At 46.3% G+C, this 19,900-nt stretch overlaps 1 protein-coding gene across 2 annotated transcripts in view; it reads left to right on the top strand.

The window, feature by feature from the left end:
• The window catches only part of Sec5 (exocyst complex component secretory 5), a 68,588-nt gene that overhangs the window by 25,948 nt on the left and 22,740 nt on the right, over window positions 1-19,900 (top strand). The window contains exons 5-12 of one of the 2 annotated variants that reach the window (XM_084590078.1): window positions 703-772; window positions 1,565-1,689; window positions 1,784-1,861; window positions 1,977-2,122; window positions 4,784-4,865; window positions 4,936-5,038; window positions 5,244-5,356; window positions 5,440-5,603. In XM_084590078.1, the coding sequence (XP_084446204.1) occupies window positions 703-772; window positions 1,565-1,689; window positions 1,784-1,861; window positions 1,977-2,122; window positions 4,784-4,865; window positions 4,936-5,038; window positions 5,244-5,356; window positions 5,440-5,603 (881 nt within the window). Of the gene's footprint in view, window positions 1-702; window positions 773-1,564; window positions 1,690-1,783; window positions 1,862-1,976; window positions 2,123-4,783; window positions 4,866-4,935; window positions 5,039-5,243; window positions 5,357-5,418; window positions 5,604-19,900 lie in introns of both variants that reach the window. The other variant, XM_084590077.1, reaches the window with a different exon arrangement.

The raw sequence follows: 19,900 nt of genomic DNA, 5'->3' as shown, positions 1-19,900 counted from the left end.
GCACGACAAACTGAGTTGCTTTTTTAATGCGACAGCTTTCAAGGAGCTGCTTTGCAGAAAATATGGCATTGATTTTATGGACTAAAAGTCACTGGTGTAGCTCTGGAAGACAGTAGTTGGCAGGTGACATGGGCGTGCACTAATTGATCGTCAGGTGTGCAACGTCCCGAGTCCACATTACATAGCTGAGTTGGCAGGCCCTGCCCACTTGGGCTTCACCTTTGATATGGGAAGGAGAGATGGGAATTCAGCCCTAGGGGCGGTATGTCCCTAGGCCATGGAGGCACGTTCGTACAACTCTGTTAAAGCGGGGCTTTATGTTTACGTCGGGTGGTCTTTCATGTAAACTGGTATGTTGCAACTGTATGCTAATGCATAAATGTGTGACAATAGAGGCACAAATGAAAAGATTAGTGAAATACGAGCAACAGAGCGCCTGTCTGTGACCAAGGATCTACAAGGGGAGCCAGAAGATGGGGGCCACTAACAATGTCCTGTCATACCTTTAAAGATGGAGTTGGAGTGAAGCTTTTTTGTGTGCTTTGTGTGGCTTGACAGATCTAAGCCAGTAATGAGCAATTTTCTTAAAAGGTTATCATTGGAAAATTTATAGTAGGAAGACTGTGGGTCCTTATATATATTTGCAGTGTGTAGCAGTGTGCTTTATACCTAATTGCTTCCATGATTTATGCATATTCCAAGGCTCAGGAAACTTGCTTTCTGAAAATTTCAATCCTACTTGGTACCTGTTGGAGAACTATAACAGCACGAGGTAAGATATGATGGCTTTTATAACTAGAAATCATTCATGTCAATATTTCTTTTTTTTTAATGGAAAGGAAAAGATGAAAAGGGCCTTGTTGCCTTTGGCATTTGTGATCGCTTTCTGTTAACTGTTTAATCCCTTCAGGTCTGATAGCTAGCTTCTAGAAATCATGCTGAAACTGCTGTTGAAACCCATATGTCCATGCCTTGCTGACTTTGTGTGATCTTAGCACATTTATATATCCCATTTAGCAACATGCCCAAGTTACAACTCTGTCTTGGTTTTGCACTTATCTTATGTGCATGCGATGACAGTGCTATGTTCAAACTGTTGCATATTTTCATTTGGAACAGTTTGAACATAGCACTGTCATCGCATGCACATAAGATAAGTTGCATATTTTCACTTGGGACCCCGCCGGTGTGGCGCAGTAGTTACGGCGTTCGATTACTGTTCCCAAGGATGCGGGATCGAATCCCGGCCTCGGCGGCCGCTTTTCGATGGAGCCGAAAAGCAAGGCGCCCGTGTGCTGTGCGATGTCAGTGCACGTTAAAGAACCCCAGGCGGTCGAAATTTACGGAGTCCTCCACTACGGCGTCTCTCATAGCCTGAGTCGCTTAGAGACGTTAAACTCCATAAACCAATTCTCACTTGGGAAACTGGCTGTTGTAGTATTACCAAATTGTGCCACTCGGTTGCTATGTCATGCTAAACACAATAGACACGATACCTTTAAGCTAAACTATAATTCGTAATAATGTGCACTGGCTTAATTATTCCAGTCTTTCTCTTTGACAGTTTCAATGATCTGAAAGCTGGACTGCTAAGCTTGAAGCGCAAAGTAGGCCAGCTCCAAGAAGGCCCATCATCATTTCTCAAGTCCAATGTTAATGCCATTGTTATTTGCTTGGATGTTCTTCATGGTGAGTTAACAGCTGTCTGAGGTAAACAAAAATTAAAAGTGGTAGTTATGGTGTTTTTTTTTTTTTTCTTTTTTTCTTTCCTTGAAACATTAAGATCTTCAAAAGGCCATGGAGAAGGATAAGCAAGAGATGGGGTCTGACTTGACTGAAAAGTTGTTTGAGGCAGTGACAAGTGGGTAGTATATGGTTTTGCTTTCTTTTTGCCTTTACTTGTGTGACAGCATTGTAAGTTGAATTTCTATGATGCTTGAAGAGGTACTTATTGCGTATGAATTGTTTTATTGAAGGATCCAAAAATGAGGCAGAAAACATATTTGAATCCATCCTGGCCAGGAAAGATCAGGCAGACTCAACACGCAATGCGCTTGGAATTTTACAGAAGTTTCGGTTTCTTTTCAACCTTCCTGTCACCATTGAGAAAAACATCCAAAAGGTAATGAGCTATAAATGTGTCCTTAGCGTTACATTCCACAATGTGTTATTTTGTGAAAATTCACCTTGTTGCATTTTTTTCTGCCATGATTGGTTCTGTCACTCGCGCAACCTGTTGGCATAGAAAATAAGTTAGTTTTGGTTTTTCTCAACTCAGAAAAGTTGCTACTCCTATGTGCACAGAAGCAAACTATTTTGCTGTGCACATGATTGTTTCAGCATATGCTGTCTGCAGCAGTGCATGTTTTATGCTTTGTGGTCCTCGCTTCTTCTTCTTTCTTCTAAGCCACCTAACTCTTTCTTTACCGGAGAAAAAAAAAGTTTGTGGATAGTGCACCTAAAAATTTAAAGTTTTATATACATAACATATATATAACTGTAAGATACCAAAATGGAGTCAAGGTAATTATGTTATTATATGACAGAAAACTATCAAGAAAACTGAATTGTATAGTTTGGGTGACCAGGCGCAACAATTTGGAAACAGAAGTGAATAGCCAGGAATTCAGAGTAATCAGGTTTTACTATGTATCATGTCACTTATTATATCGGGAAGATTTCAAAACTGTTGACGCAAAACTTCCTTATCACCAGAAAAAAAAAAAAAAAAAAAAAGAAAAGGCCCTTGTGACTGTGTCATCCTGGAAAAACATCCCTTGAGGCTATTAAAAAGGTGACTCGCATTGTCGAAAAAATTTCTACCAGCAGAGCTTGCAATTTTTAGGCCCCTGTACAAGATAATACTTGTGCTTAGTTTTTCACAAGTCAACTAAGACTCATTGGACATTGATACTGTGGTCACGTTGCTCAGCTGTTGTCATTTTCATGGCTGTCTCTATCGGGTTCAGCAGACTTCTCTGTTCGATGCTCGGGAATTGTACAGACATGCTCCATTTTTTGTGTGATCGGCTTTTAATGAAGGTGCTTTGCTCATTGCAATCAAACTATGCTGAGAACCTGCTGAGAACGAAAGAAAATTGAATCTGTAGCTCATGGTTAGCTTCGCACCCAAGAGTTGCATGCTCAGGAGTGGTTCAAAGTGTGTTTAATGGGCAATTTTTGTTCGATTGAATAGTTGTAGTCAGGAAAGAGTTAACATTGTTGTACCCTGTTCACGAAATCTCTGATGAAAGTTTCACATCATCTAAAAATTGGCTGTCTTTTTCAATAATAGCCTGAGGAAATACAAAAATAATAAAAATTGGTAATGAAGTAAATTTTGGAAGTGAGACTAGCAAATCCAGGGACTTTCAGCATTTTTGAATATGGAGAATGCAAACATGTAATTATGTGCACACAGGAAACGATAATAAATACTGGAATCGTTTTTCCACTAGTTGATACTGAAGTATGGCTATGAAAATTTTAAGGTTTTTCTGTCATAATAGTTGTGGTGGCTTTAAGCCATCTTGTAGTATATTTACTTCACTCTAGGCAGCAGATACCGCAACGGCATTTTGAGAAATTTGATTTATATAATGTCATTTGAAAGAATATTTTTTTTTCTTTATTGGTCATTTCTTAGCCACTTCTAGCATATAAACTCTTCGTTTTCACTGAGTGCTCTCTGATTAGAGTGCAATATTCCGTTGATACAGACACTTTTGTTTGTCCAAATTGTTGTTTTAAGTTTGACTCAACTTTCTATATTTAGTGACAAAAATAAATTGTTCAGCAGAATGATGCATATTGATGAGAGCAGCATTAAGAGGTGTCATAGTACCAGCCTGCACTGATCAATTTGCTGCAACTGTGCAGCTAAATTTCTACTCTAGAACTGATGGTTATTTTGGAGACATGACTTCCTTAGAGCATAATTGACGTGTTGCAACATAACTTTATTCTAAATACCCAGTTTTTGTTTTGTTTTTCATGATCTTAAGCACTTAGATTTGCGAAAGTACAGTATATGTGATACACTTTATCTCTTACACTATGTACTTTTACCCACCTGCTTGGTCTCTAAAGACTGCAGTGCGATAGTAAATAAATGAATAAATTTGCTGAGAGTGAAATAGCCTGGGAACACTGGACATGCACTGTTCACTTGCATTGATGCAGGAGTGCATCATGCCACTTGAGATGGTGCTGCAGTGACACCAACATTGATGTTTGATGCTAATATTAGCAGGCTGCAAATTAACAAGTAAATATTTTAGCTATTTTCGATCAGTCGCGTTCAGAGGAAGGAGGTGTTGTAAGCATGCTGTGTTTCTGTTGAGCTTCTGTATTCAGCTGCTCTGGAAGGGGGTTTTGCATTTCATTATTTAGGGTATACAAGTTCGGTGGGTATGAGCCTGCTGTATGTCATTTTTTTGTATCCATGTGCTGTCTTTGCTAAAAGTAACCAGGTCACATGATTGAATTCCTTGTTATTATGTATAATACACTTTTGTCACCCCTCAACTCATCTTTCACAAACCTTTGATCCTTTAGTGAAGCTGTAAGGCCTCGACTATACTTGAAAGTGAGAAAGAAACCATACAGTCTGCTTGCTTTCGGCAAAGGCAGTACCTGCAGTGTTGTGTTACGAAGGAAGTGTGTTTTAAATTTCGGATCTTGGTTGCATAGTGTCTGTTGAATGCAATTTTTTTTTTTATTCATTTCTGGTTGAAAGCTTTTTTTTTTCCCCAAAGCAAGTTTTTTTTTCTGTTACCACTAGGGAGACTACGACATTGTGATCAATGACTACAATCGAGCAAAATCTCTGTTCCAAAACACAGAGGTTGCCGTCTTTCGGAGAGGTGAATCTTTCTTTCTGCCGCTTTTGTGGTGAACTTTTGTGCATCAGTTGATCTTGTCCTTTTGCTCCAGTTTTTAATGATGTGGAGCAGAGAGTACAGCGGTTTCGTAATGCACTTATGGACAGCCTCAAGCAGCTCCCTATGCCTGTGGATGAGCAAAAGCGTTTGATCAGGTAAGCTGTGTTGGTGCCCAGCATCCACATGCATGTGATTTGCTGTCCAGACATTTGAATTTTTTGAGCCTGCTGAACTGGGAGTTCAGATTGTCAATGTTGCACAACATATGTTGTTTAAAGTTACAAAACTTCAAAAGTGAAGCACTACTCTCTAACAGATTGCAGATGTGTGAAGTTTCTTTGTTCTGTTGTTGTTTTTTAGATATTTGATCTGTTTGGAAGTTCCAGGCAGTCCAGCGTGCGATGCAATACGACACAACTACAGCTGGTTGTTTGAGTCTGTTATGGCTTGTAAGAAGAAGCATTTAACCATATGTGAGTGGTCTGCGTAATGTATCCAGGGTTTTTCAATATGTTCTTATTCTGTCTGGCGTTAGTGAGGTGTATGGTTATTACAGTGGTTGCTGATGAAGACGGGGAGCAATTTGGCAAAGGTGGAGACGAATCTCAGCCAAGGCAGGTGCTCTTTGTGGAGGAAGTTACAGATTTGTTCCAGAAGCATCTTCCTGATTTCTGGAAGTTAGGCCAAGCCTACTTTGCTGGAGACCTGTTTGTGTTAGAGGTATGTGTGCCCTGGTTGTCAAGAAGGTGAGCTGAAGAAAGTTTGCCGATTTTCTCTAGACTGTCTTGTCTTTTGTTCCTTATGCTATTTGTCAACTATTTTTGTATGGTCTTTTTGCTAGTAGACCTAATGGACACTTAGTAGACACTAATGAGCTTTTGTTTCACATGTGTAACCAAAAATGGGGGAATGATAGACTTTCTAGATTTCTGGTTTTTTATTCGATGGGCCGCTGTTTTCTTCCATTCACTGGTCCCTTCCTGTAGATCCTCACGTGACGTTACCCTAAGTTCTCAGGAGCAAGCTTTGTTAAGGGTTGGAGCATCGTCACCCTTAGTCTCGCTGCTATAAGGCACACACACACTCATGCCTCCGGACTGTCTGAAACATCCCGGCCATTGAGCACAGAAAGCGGCATACTCTCTAGCCATCACCTGGTGCTTGGAAGTTGGCAACCCAAGGGTGTAAATATATGCAGTGAAATGTGGATTTAATGGTTGGCTGGAACGTCTAGCACTGGCAGTACTTCGGGCACAGCAGGGTCGAATTACCAGCCGCAGGGCACAGCTTCAGCGCGAGCGAGATGGGCGCCAGAGACAAGCGATGGTGATGGCGATGCCGCAGCGTTTTTCTGTTCTTTGTCTTCTTTACATTTCCCCCGCGTGAAGAAGTCGCCATCCTGGCGACTCGGGGAGAAAAGACGACCAGAGGGTTGTAATATGGCTTGAGGCGGCTAACGTGGACAACCTCGCGGCCGCGACGGCGGTGGTCGGAAGAAGGGGTGACTGGCTCGATGACGTAGTTCACAGGGGATGTGCGTTCCAAGACGCGATAAGGTCCGTGGTATTTGGTGTCTAGTTTGTTGGTGGCAGGAACGCATAGCCAAACGAAGCTGTCGGCCAGGAACGTGGGAGCAGGGGTATCGGTATCATGCTGATCTTTGCGATAGCCTTGAGTGTTGGAGGTAAACGTGCGAGCTAGCTGACGGCATTCCTCGGCCTTCTGTGCAATATCTGACAAAGCACTGTACTCAGAGGCATCTGGATGGTATGGCAAAATTGTGTCCAGAGTACAAGATGGTTCACGGCCATATAAGAGAAAGAAGGGCGAAAACCCAGTTGTTGCTTGGGTGGCAGTGTTGTACGTGAACGTTACGAATGGCAGTACCTGGTCCCAGTTGGAGCTTCCCGATTCAGATGTAACATACATTGCAAGCATATCCCCAAGCGTACGGTTGAAGCGCTCCGTGAGGCCGTTTGTTTGCGGGTGATATGCGGTTGTAGCCCGATGTATCGATTTGCAAGACGACAGGAGCTCTTGAGCTACTTCGGAAAGAAAGACACGACCTCTGTCACTCAGTAGCTCGCGAGGGGCGCCGTGTCGAAGAATGAAGTGGTGCAGAAGAAAATGGGCTACCTCTCGGGCTGTCGCCGCGGAAAGTGCAGCAGTCTCGGCGTAACGGGTCAGGTGATCGACTGCGACGATGACCCATCGATTACCAGCGGCAGTGCATGGTAGCGGACCATAAAGGTCGATTCCCACGCGATCAAACGGGCGAGCTGGACAAGGTAAAGGCTGGAGAGGGCCAGCGGGGTGGCGAGGAATCTTGCGTTGTTGACAGGCGGTACAAGAGCGAATGTAGCGCCGTACGAAATTGTACATTCCCCGCCAGTAGTACCTCTGACGAATTCGATCATAGGTTTTGAGGACGCCGGCATGAGCGCTTTGAGGGTCAATGTGATGGTGGGCACAAACCTCGGAGCGGAGGTGGCGCGGAATGACAAGAAGCCACGTTCTGCCGTCTGAGTTGTAGTTCCTGCGGTAGAGAAGGCCGTCCCGAATGGCGAAATGGGAGGCCTGTCGGCGGAGTGCCCGAGGATGCGTAGCCGCGGAAGTAGTGCCAAGGATATCCAGCAGGTTAGAAACCCAAGGATCTTGTCGTTGCTCGAAAGGCATATCCTCAATGGTGAGTGCTGACAATAATGCTTGAGGAGGGGACGATGAGTTAGGTGAGCGCACCGGTGACCGAGAAAGAGCGTCGGCGTCAGAGTGCTTGCGGCCAGAGCGGTACACTACACGGATGTCGTATTCCTGAAGCCTGAGAGCCCAGCGCCCGAGACGGCCAGACGGATCCTTGAGAGACGCGAGCCAGCAGAGAGCGTGATGATCTGTAACTACCTCGAAGGAGTGGCCGTATAAGTAAGGGCGGAACTTCGTTACAGCCCACACGATTGCTAAGCACTCCTTTTCGGTAACGGAGTAGTTGGACTCGGCTTTGGTGAGAGCACAGCTTGCGTAGGTGACAACGTATTCGGAGAAGCCAGGTTTGCGCTGGGCAAGGACGGCGCCGAGGCCGACACCACTGGCATCGGTGTGAAGTTCTGTAGGTGCAGTAGGGTCGTAATGGCGAAGGATTGGTGGTGACGTCAGAACATTGCGCAGTGTCGCGAATGCATCATAGCAGGCTGGCGACCAAGAGGAGAGGTTAGGGGTGCCTTTCAAGAGCTGTGTAAGGGGGGCTATGATGGTTGCGAAATTTCGAACGAAACGACGAAAGTACGAGCAGAGGCCCACGAAGCTTCGCAGTTGTTTCAAAGTGGTCGGTTTCGGAAAGTCAGCGACGGCGCGCAGCTTCTCAGGATCAGGCAGAACGCCATCTTTACACACAACATGTCCGAGTATTGTGAGCTGGCGGGCACCAAAGCGGCACTTTTTGAGGTTCAGTTGAAGACCGGCGCGGGTTAGGCAGGTGAAGACCTGGCGAAGTCGAGTCAGGTGGGTCGGGAAGTCGGTTGAAAAGACGACGATATCATCGAGGTAGCATAAACAGATGTTCCATTTCAGGCCGCGCAGTACAGTGTCCATCATTCTTTCAAATGTGGCTGGGGTGTTAGAGTTCGAATGGCATAACATTAAATTCGTATAGTCCGTCTGGAGTAATAAAGGCGGTCTTAGGACGATCCGCCTCTGCCATGGGCACCTGCCAATACCCGGAGCGTAAATCGAGTGAGGAAAAGAATTCTGCGCCTTGCAAACAGTCTAGGGCATCGTCGATTCGTGGGAGGGGGTACACATCACGACGAGTGATTTTGTTGAGGCGGCGATAATCAACACAAAATCGTATGGAGCCATCCTTCTTTTTAACTAGGACCACAGGAGACGACCATGGGCTACAGGATTCTCTAATTACTCCGCGTTGCAGCATGTCATCGACTTGTTGGGCAATAACACGGCGCTCAGTCGGGGACACCCGATACGGCCGCTGATGGAGAGGTGGGTGAGTGCCAGTGTCGATGAGGTGGGAAACGGTCGTCGTGCGGCCCAAGGAAGATTGCGGAATGTCGAAGGAGGCGCGGAATTGGTGTAGAAGGTCAAGAAGTTGCTCGCGGTGGCGCGGTTCTAGAGCGCTGTCCACGGAATGGTCAAAAAGGTCCCGCTGTAGCGGATCTGAAGCCACACGAGTTGGAGTCAAGGCGTCAACTTGGCAAACAGGGAATGACACATCATCAAAGGTGAACAGAAGGTCCACGGGCTCGGTGCGGCCGAGGCACTCCCCTTCGATCAACATAGCGGGAGACGGAAGAGGATTGGCTACCAGAAGTGTGCTAGCGCCGTTTTTCATGTCAAGGACGGCAAACGGCAGCGGTAAGTGGCGGCGGCGGCAGACAACGTTAGAGGGCACAAAGAGGACTGTCGCAGCGGTGGAAAAGAGGCAGTGAGGGGAACCAGAACAGCGCTAACGGGTGGGATGGTTGTGTCATGTGCTACGAGGAGTTTGGTCGCAGAACGAGGACACGGCTCGTGGAGCAGGGCATCAGACGGTGCATCACTCGATTCAATGAGCTCTACTTGAGGACTGGCGCAGTCAATGATAGCATGATGCTGGGACAGGAAATCCCAGCCGAGAATGGCGTCATGAGAACATGTGAGGAGAACGACGAATTCGATGATGTACAAGGCTGCAGCAATGACGACGCGAGCAGTGCAGATAGCTGTCGGCTGTATACTGTGAGCGGATGCGGTACGAAGCGATAGTCCCTCGAGAGGCGTAGTCACCTTTCGGATAGAGCGCAGAGTTTTTGGCTGATAACTGATACAGCGGCACCGGTGTCAACGAGCGCAAGAGTATGAACACCTTCAACGATGACAGGAATAACATTCGCGGGATTAAGACGAGGACTTTGAAATTCGGTCGGATACGCAGTTCGTGCCTCGCGAACTGCGGCGGTTAGTTTTCCGGCTAGGTAGCGGGTCGTCGGCGCATTGGCGAAATGGAGCGGCGACGTGGTGATGGCGAACGACGAGGGCGGAAGTCCGGAGGTTCAGGGGGTGCTGTTGGAGGACCCGATGGGACTGGGAACTGGGGGGCCAAATAAGGTGGCGCAGGCCATGCAGCAAAGGCCATATTTATTCGGCGCCTGCAGTAGCGTGTAGTGTGCCCAGGGATGCCGCAGTGGTAGCAAATAGGCCTGTTGTCTGATGTGCGCCATGGAGATCGTGTCGGAAGCAAGGGGGGAGCAAAAGCTGTTGGTGCCGACCGCATGGGGGGCGAAGCATAGGCATATGCTGGCTCAGGCGGTGGACTTGAAGTGACTTCGCCATACGTGCGGCGTAATACTTGAGGAGGAGCCGGCGCGAATGCTGGAGCGTAGCTCAGTGGCGCAACGCCGGACGATGAAACTGTGGGCGTGAGTAACTGCATTGAAGGTGCGACCGGAGCTGGTTGAGGAACAGGATTAGGGAGGACTTCAGATACATGCTGTTGGATTGCATGGCGAAACTCCGGAACAAGGCCAGTTGTTGACGACTCCTTAACATAGGGCTGCAGGGACAGTTGTCGCGCGACTTCCTGGCGTACAAAAGCCTTGATGTCTTCAGAGAGGCTAGATGACTCCCTCTCCGCGGCTAGTCCAGCAAGTGATGTATGAGGCTGGCGAATCAAAGCACGCTCCCTCCGGAGCTCGTCGTAGCTTTGACAGAGGTCATATATTTCCTTGATCGTAGTGGGGCCTTTCGCGATGAGCATGTGAAAAGCGCCGTCATCAATTCCTGTGAGGACATGACGTATTTTAGCGGCCTCGGTCATGGTCGAGTCAACGCGACGACACATATCAACAATGTCCTCAATGTAACTGGTGAACGTTTCACCGGGCAGCTGCAGTCGCGACCGAAGACGCTGTTCCGCGCGGAGTTTTCGGACGGCGGGGCGGCCAAAGACATCAGAAAATTTCGTCTTGAAATTCGCCCAGGTGCCAAAGTCCGACTCGTGGTTTCGAAACCACAGATTAGCGACGTCACTCAAGTAAAAGATGACATTGTTGAGCTTACGGTTGTCGTCCCAGTTATTGTGACGGCTGACCCGTTCGTAAGTGGTCAGCCAATCGTCGGCGTCGTCATCGCTGCTTCCACTGAAGGTAGCCGGGTCCCGTTGACGAACGGCACCTGTGGAGGTGACTGGCGGAGGTAGGTGCAATGAAGTCGGCTCCGTCATTGGGGTAGTCAATGTTCTGCTGCGAAGTTCCAGGGCGAGATTGATACAGGGAACCTCAGATTGACCTCCACCAAGTGAAATGTGGATTTAATGGTTGGCTGGAACGGAATAAAAGACTGCACAAATACGCTGACATGTCATTGAGCCCAAGGCAGACTAGTGCCCTGCAATGTAAGTCTCGGATATATCAAACTCGAATGGGATTCTGAAATATAGTTCGATATACCTATAATTTAATAAACAGTAAAATGTCGTTTATATGGTTCTTAAAAGAATGCAGAGAAGAAACATATCTGGTAAAAGATAGGATTCGGACTGCCTCATTTTGAAAAATTTTACTGTACAATGAGGTACAAAGTCATTTAGAGCTAATATTTTTGCTGCATAAAAGTGTCAATTCGTATTTCTTGACATTAAATATGAACAGCTCCATTTCTAGCTCTCTCAGAATTCGGACCATATTTGCATTGTACTAAGCACGTAAGAGGTTTAATAACATCCTGTTCATAGATGGCAATAACGAGCCGGGATTGTTTCCTTGGTTGCTTCCGGATGCTTCGCCCCCTTACAATAATGGCATGTGGAGAAGCCATCGCAGTGGCTCATACCCCACAGGGGGCATCTGCTAAAGCAGATGTTTGGTGTACCGTGCGACACCACGGACCCCAGCACCCACGCTTAGCCGTGCGTGGCATCGCCGTGTCCGGGGAAAAGGGGATCCTGGTGGTTGAGCCGATGCCGAGTGTTCGGACCTTTAAGGCCCCTCGGCGGAGGCAACACACCACTTTGGCCCCAGCTTCACGTAGACGGCACCTCCGGGCTGACCCACCCAGGGGAAATCGGCAGTCGCCTTTTCCTGTTCTCCCCTCCATCTTTCACTTTCCTATTTTCTTTCTTAGAACTGTCCTGTCCTCTCTTACCTTCTTCATTTCTTCCTACTTCCAGCGGCGAGGGTTAACCTTGTGTGGCTAGCTACCCTGAGTTACGCCATATTGGGTTATAGTTACGGTGTACAGCTGGCGTGGGCAGGAATTGACAATTTCTGTCCCGTCCCCTCGTTGGTCTCCATGGTGGGTGGCTGGCACTGCAGCCGAACAATATACTTTTTTATGGCATCTAAACTCCTTAACCCCGATCGTCCTCCTTCTAAAAGGGGACGCACCGAGACCACCATGTTCTTCTCAAAGAACATAAACAACTTTCCTCGTTTCCACGTGGTCCACAATGACCACGAGGAAATCACTGCACGACTTGTGTCCCCATTTGTTGTTTCTCGAACGTTGACTGAGGCCATTGGCCAGGGCTATAAGATAAAGAAACTTGGAAACGGTGACCTGCTACTAGAATTAATATACAATCATCAGTATCAGAAGCTAAGTGCAGTCGAATCATTTGGAGAAATACCGGTACAGATTAGCCTGCACCGATCACTAAACACTGCCCGAGGAGTCATCTCTGATGATGACCTTAGGTACGTGAGTGAACAAGAACTTCTTGAAGGCCTGAAGGAACAAAATGTCACAGATGTTTACCGGATAAAGATCAGACGAGATAACAAAGAGATAGAAACAAAGCACATTGTACTCACCTTTGCTGCAAGCACTCTCCCAGAATCTGTCGAAGTAGGCTACACAAAGATAAAACTGAGGCCCTACATCCCTAACCCACGCCGTTGCTTCAAATGTCAGAAATATGGCCATGGCTCTCAGAGTTGCTGTGGCCAACTCACATGTGCAAAGTGTGCCTCGCACGAACACCCTACAGACAACTGCGAAGAACAGCCGCTTCTCTGCTCAAACTGTGAAGGTAACCACCCAGCTTATTCACGCTCATGCCCGTACTGGAAAAAAGAAAAAGAAATAATTACACTGAAAGTCACCGAAAACATATCTTACGGAGAGGCACGAAAGCGGCTTTCTCTTCCTCAAAAGCCACGCTACTCCGTTGTGACGCAGCAGGGCGCGGCATCACAGCGGTCGTCGGCACCTGCCCAGGAAGCACATAGTTCTTCCAGGGCAGCACCACCTGCGCCCTCGGTGGAGTCGGCTAGCGCTACTCCACCACTACCCGCAAAGCTGGCTGCACGGACCCCCAGGTCAGCCGGCCCAAAGGCCTCGACCCATGAGTCGAGGCCTAAAACTGACAATCCTGTGCTTTCTGCACAGTCATCCACCGCATCTGAAGATGCGATGGACACAACTTCTTCACCCCAGCTGCCTAGGCGGCAAAGCTCACTGGAGCGAAAAAGAAGGGGAAAAGTCCCAATAACAGGTCCTAAGGACCTACAAACCTAAGTTTAAACTTGTCCCCTAAATAACTTTTAATTATGGCGCTCCTCATTTATTGGAACTGCCGAGGACTCTTTAAAAATTTAGATGATATATATGAAATTCTTGCGGACTATCAACCAAACATACTTTGTCTGCAAGAAACCCATTTAAAACCAGCAGACTCAAATTTCCTTAACCCTTTAACTGGCAAGACCAGATAGAATGATGCTATAATTTTTTCCTTGGTTTGTATTCGTTTTTATTAGTCTAAATGTGCATGAAAAAAAATGGGAATGCGTTTGAACGATTTCGAAAAATACAGAACGTCAACAATTTTGTTGATCTGCCAAGTTAGGGAGCACAAAGCTGGCAAACTGACATGCGTCAGTCATGTTCTACTTGAGGTGGAATTGAAGGAAACAGTTGTTGCCGCTTTTCAGGCACAAAAAGACGTCACATTTGGCGCACTTGAAGCCTGACACACCTTTATGGCATAAAGCACAGCGACCCCTGACCTGCTGTGTTGACTGCGACTTCGGGTGGTGCTCGCTAGCGGCCACTGGCCAGTGACTTATATTGTCGTACCTGGCGTCATCTGTGGGAAGGGCATGCTTTCGCACCATAGTCCCTGTCTGGAGGCTGCGCAAAGGGGGTCTTCCAACAAGTCGAGGGCTCACCAGCTGCAGAGCCGACTTCAGTGCATTTCCCACAGACACACGGAAAGTCTTCAATGGCATCGCTTTCTCTCCTAATGCTTCGCAGTCAATCTTGTAGACGAGCCAAGCATTAGCGATGCAAACGTCAATGGCATATCCAAAAAGCGGAAGATGCCATCTGTGAGATTTGGCCGGGGTTTTGTAGAGGTGAACCAGCATATCAGAAAGGTCAATGCCACCCATGTGCTGGTTGTATTCTTTCACTACTGCTGGGCAACTCACGGGCACTTTTGACTTGTGTGCGCTACTGTATCTCTGTACTGTGCACACTGGTTCCACACCATGGGCGTTGCTTAGAAGGGTCACGCATTTGTTGTGCCATTTCACAGCTATTATCCCGTCCGATGAGCAGAAGTCAACAGACCCACGTTCTTCCTTTGAAAGTTCCTTGTCACTTTTTAGGACACCGTTCGCTCCACCTGTTCTATTTCCGCGAACTGTGCCGACGCAGTGAATCCCAAATTTGGTCTTCATCAGGTGTATTAGATCGTAGTTAGTGAAAAAATTCTCAAAAAACACCACTTTGGTGTGAGGCTCCTCAATGGTCTTGGAGAGAGTCACGACGACTTTTGCACCCAAAAGGAGTCCTTCATCAGCCGAGCCTGCTGGCACGTTGTAGAATGTGCTTGATCCTTGATACATGATGAGGTCGTGAATAATTCCATTTGAGCTTGACCGACAGAACAGCTTGAAGCCCCACTTATCAGGCTTGTTCGCGACGTACTGCTGCAGGCTCCCGGCACGTGTCCCCTTATAAGCAACCATGACCTCGTCGATGCTTTGCTTGCTATCTGCTGGAATTTTTAAGAACTGCTCTCTAAGCTTTTCGAAGAGCGGTCTGACTTTGAAGAACCGATCGCCATCCGGAACATAACTGAGGTTATCCACGAAGTGGACATACCGCCTGAGCGCTTGGAACCTCTTCAATGGCATGACATCAGCGACAGGCGGAAATCGCCCCTCCAACGACCAGTAATCTTCAAGCGATGGAAATTTATATACTCTCATGAGCACAAGAATGCCAAGGAAGCGCCGAATCTCTTCTGGTGATGTGTTCAGGCTCTTTCCTTGCTGTTGAGTGGAGTACAGATTTGTTTGGTAAGTTATGTACTCCACCAGCTCATCCGTGAATAACGACTTGAAGTATGTGTACGGAGTGCACACATTTTGCGGCGATACATGAAGTCTTTCAGGAACCTGTAGGCTGGGGATGTCCACTTTTTTCCAAGCTCTTGGCTTCTCACGGCTTCTCTTTGGTTTGCGAACCTCTGTATCGTCTTCTTCATCGTGTACAGGGACGAGGACACGTGTACCTTTCTTTGCTTTCTTTGTAGGAAGGCCAGAGCAGGTAACTGAGTGGCGCCTCCGGTCTGTATTACAACTTGGAGTACTCTCAAGGTCATCTGAAGGACTGCATTGCACGTTCAGACTTTGCTGCCGTGGTTCACCTCGTCCGTATTCATCAGAAGCGTCGTCATCGCTGGAGTCCAGCTCCGAATCGCTCGGATGTAGCGGCACAAGCGCGACGCCTTTATCCTTCCTCCGTGCTCCATAAAACAGCGTTGTTTCCATGGCTGCAAGATAAGTATGTTACTTGTCGGCAACAGGAAACAAAAATATGGAGTGATGAAAAGCTAACGTTCCGCGGTGCTCATTTCACCTTTATATAAACACGAGTACTCGGATTCCTGCCATAAACCCTTCCCTACAAAAAGAAAAAAAAAAGTGACCTTGAGCAGCTCAGATACAAGTGGTAACGCAGAGCTAGTTCTAAACAATGTTTTCTGTTTACCTTTACGTGTCCAGCATCACGTTCAAACCAATTGTGGATATTAAAACAAACAGCCGACTGCACATCATTGACGGCAATTTTCTATCTTATTCTGGCAGCTCAACAATTTTGTAGACAATGTATTTTGTCCTGCACTGCCGCTTCTGTTGCCAAATAGGTTATACTATTCTGCAAGGGCCACGTTTAGAGACGCCTCTACAAGGAAATAAAATTGTCGCCACCCTTACCTTCGAATATCGGCTCCTGTTGAGGCCAGAACTCTGCCAACGTGGCGCGCGCGGGAAGAAGACGACGACTGCACTTGGGGGGTCAACACGGTCATTACGCGCCATCTATTGACGACTCACACAACTTCATTTCAGAGCCTACTTCATAAAAAGGCTAAATTTAGACGAACACGTTCTAAATTTTAGGGAGAGGCATTTTGTGGCTGCTTATAGTGGATCAACAATATTGTTGATCTGCTGGTTAAAGGGTTAAGCAATATAACGTATTCAGGAACGACAGGCAAGGCAGCTCTCACTCCTCTGGTGGCGTTGCCATTGTAACACAAAAATCAATCCCCTCTCGAAACATCTCACTCAACACAGACTTAGAGGCAGTGGCAATCAGAAGCTTAGTTTATGGTAAAATAACAACGGTATGTTCCCTGTATATTGCTCCAACTTATAAGCTAAGTAGCGAAGTTTTGAAAAATTGATTGATCAACTTCCGGAACCTTGGTTGCTGGTCGGAGACTTTAATGCTCACCACCCATTATGGGGATGTACAAGAACGGACTCCCGAGGTGTTCTAATCGAAAAATTCTTATTGTCCTCGGGATCATGCTTACTAAACACGAAACAGCCAACTTACTACAATATAGCACATAACTCTTACACATCCATAGATCTAGCCATTGGCTCCTCGATGTTCCTGGCAGCTACAGAGTGGACTGTCATTAACAGTCTATACGGAAGTGACCATTTTCCTATCTTAATAAAATATACTGGGAACGGAAATGAAAATATGTCGAATCCCAGAAAATTCAAAGAAAATGCAGCCAACTGGAAGATGTTCAGGGAACACTCATCACTGCCTTGTTCATCCATTAGTGGTCTAGATGTAGATGAAACTCAGCGCTTGATCACACTGCACATTATAGAAGCTGCAGAAAAATGCATCCCACAAACGTCAAGTAAGCCACGAAACAAATGAAGATCCTGGTGGAATGCAGAATGTAAGACTGCTCGTGAAGCTCAGAACAAGGCATGGTAGAACTTGCGACAACACCCCACAGCTGAAAACTTAATTGCCTTTAAGCGAGCAAAGGCAAATGGCAGGCGTGTTCGACGCATCTCCAAGCGAGAAAGCTGGGCCTCGTTCCTTTCGTCTGTGAACTCTTATACTGACGCACACAAAGTCTACAACAGAATAAGAGCACTCAAAGGATATAACACTCTCACAACACCTCTTGTCAGCACCAGTGGCAACACACTAGAACATCAAGCAGACACACTAGGGAAACACTTTGAATACATATTTAGCTCGGCACACTATACAGATTCCTTTCTGCGGCACAAGGTGACCGAAGAGAGTAAACCTATACATGATAAGAGACCATGCACAGGAGGGTACAATAGCCCGTTCACACTACAGGAGCTGAAGAGTGCACTAGACACATGCAAGAACACAGCAGCTGGTGCTGACAGGATCACATATGCAATGCTCAGGCACCTCCATGTGGACACCCTCGAAACCCTACTCTGCCTGTATAATAAAATATGGGCCACAGGACGCTTTCCTCAAGCATGGAAGGAAGCAATCATTGTCCCGATATTAAAACCTGGCAAAGAACCCACACTTGCAGCGAGCTATCGGCCAATCGCCCTAACCAGTTGCTTATGCAAGCTTTTCGAAAAAATGGTAAACCGTCGTCTTGTTCACTTCCTAGAATACAATGGCCTTCTTGACACAAACCAAGCTGGCTTTAGGGCTGGACGATCAACAGACGATCAGATCATTGCATTTGAGTCCTATGCAAGGGATGCTTTTGTACACAAACAACACTGTCTATCTGTCTTTTTCGATCTTGAAAAAGCATATGATACCACATGGCGCTATGGTATCATCCGCGACCTCTTCTCTCTCGGTATCACAGGGAACATGTTGAACATGTTAAAAAGTTACTTGTCTGAACGAACCTTCAAAGTTCGTGTTGGCAATACATACTCGAAGCTGTTTATACAGGAAAATGGTGTCCCTCAAGGTGGTGTCCTCAGCTGCACGCTTTTTATTGTCAAAATGAACTCGCTAAAAGGCGTGCTGCCAAGAGCCATCTCTTATTCTTTATATGTCAATGACGTCCAGATAAGTTTCAAATCTTGCAACCTGGCCATCTGTGAACGCCAGATTCAACTAGGCGTCAACAAACTGTCTAGGTGGGCTGACGACAATGGGTTTAAGTTTAACTCTGCAAAGACTGTCTGCATGCTTTTCACTAAGCAGCGTGGCATTAGACATGAGCCCAACATTACACTGAGTGGTCAGAGCCTTGCAATTCAAAAAAAACATAAATTTCTCTGTGTAGTTTTTGATGAAAAGCTTTCCTTCATATCACACATAAAACAGCTGAGATTAAAATGTCTGAAGGCAATGAACCTGCTAAAAATTCTGTCCCACCAGTCCTGGGGCACAGATCGTGACTGCCTCTTGAGCCTTCTGAATAGCGTAGTTTTGTCTTGTATTGACTATGGCTCAATGGTTTACGGGTCAGCATCACCTTCTGCCCTAAAAATGCTCGATCCAGTGCACCACCTTGGCCTTCGCCTTGCCATGGGTGCTTTTCGAACTAGCCCAATTGCTAGCCTCTATGTTGAGGCTAACCGATGGTCATTACAGCGAAGAAGACAATTTACTGCTGTAAGATATGCTACCAAATTGTTGTCTCAACTGGACCATCCTTGTCGCTGGCTCCTGCTTGACACAGCTAACACAGAACTTTTCACAAGAAAACAGTCACTAACACCACCATACCTAATAAGACTAGCCACTCATATTGAATATCTGGACATCCCGGTTGGCAGCCTCCATACAACTTCCATAAAAGACTTCATCGCTCTGTGGGAAATGCACGCTGTTAATTGCGACCTAACATTCCTTCAAGTCGGAAAACATGCCCTTCCTATAGCCATACAACAGTACTTCATGTCTCTACAGGCAGAATACATTTGTAATGAGTATTACACTGATGCTTCAAAGTCGACTCAAGTCTCATGTGCCGCACATGGACCACAATTTTCACTAACAAAAACACTGAACAGACATACAAGTATATTTACTGCAGAATCCCACGGTATCCTGTTAGCTGTGAGACACATTATAGAAAACAAAATACAGTCATCGGTCATCTACACAGACTCCCTTAGTGTTTTAACCTCCCTAACTTCTTGGAAATGGCACAATAAGAACCCAGTCCTGAATACTTTATTTAACAACCTTATAACTGCTCATAAATTACAACTTAAAATTACACTTTGCTGGGTGCCAGGCCACCGTAGCATACCAGGTAACGAGGCGGCTGATAGGCTTGCTGTGTCAGCTGCCTGTCGAAATACTACAGACATCGACAAAATAATATACCAGGACCTCAAGCCACACAGCGACTGGAAATAAACTACACACTATAAAACCTATCATAGGCAGGTACACTACAGACAAAAGAGACAGATTTAAAGAAGTAGCCTTGTGCAGGCTGAGAATAGGTCACACACATACTACACACTCATACCTTTTAACGAACTCTCCTGCACCACGCTGCTCGAGATGTGGTGGTCATCTTACAGTAATACATATTTTAATTGAATGTCCAACACTTGAAAAACAAAGGCGACATCATTTTCCCGAAATACACAAAAAACATATACCGAAACATCCGTGCATATTTCTCGGCGATGACCCGAAAGAGTTCTTAAATATTTTTCAAACGTAGGCTTTTTATGTCAAATTTTTTATCAACGTGGGCTTCAACCCGTCCCTCTTACTTAGAT

Source organism: Amblyomma maculatum, chromosome 1, assembly GCF_055883805.1.
Source record: "Amblyomma maculatum isolate TAMU_Amacu chromosome 1, ASM5588380v1, whole genome shotgun sequence".
Lineage (NCBI taxonomy): Eukaryota > Metazoa > Arthropoda > Arachnida > Ixodida > Ixodidae > Amblyomma > Amblyomma maculatum.
Note: the sequence above shows the minus strand (reverse complement) of the source record. Positions and strands in the feature narration are given on the sequence as shown.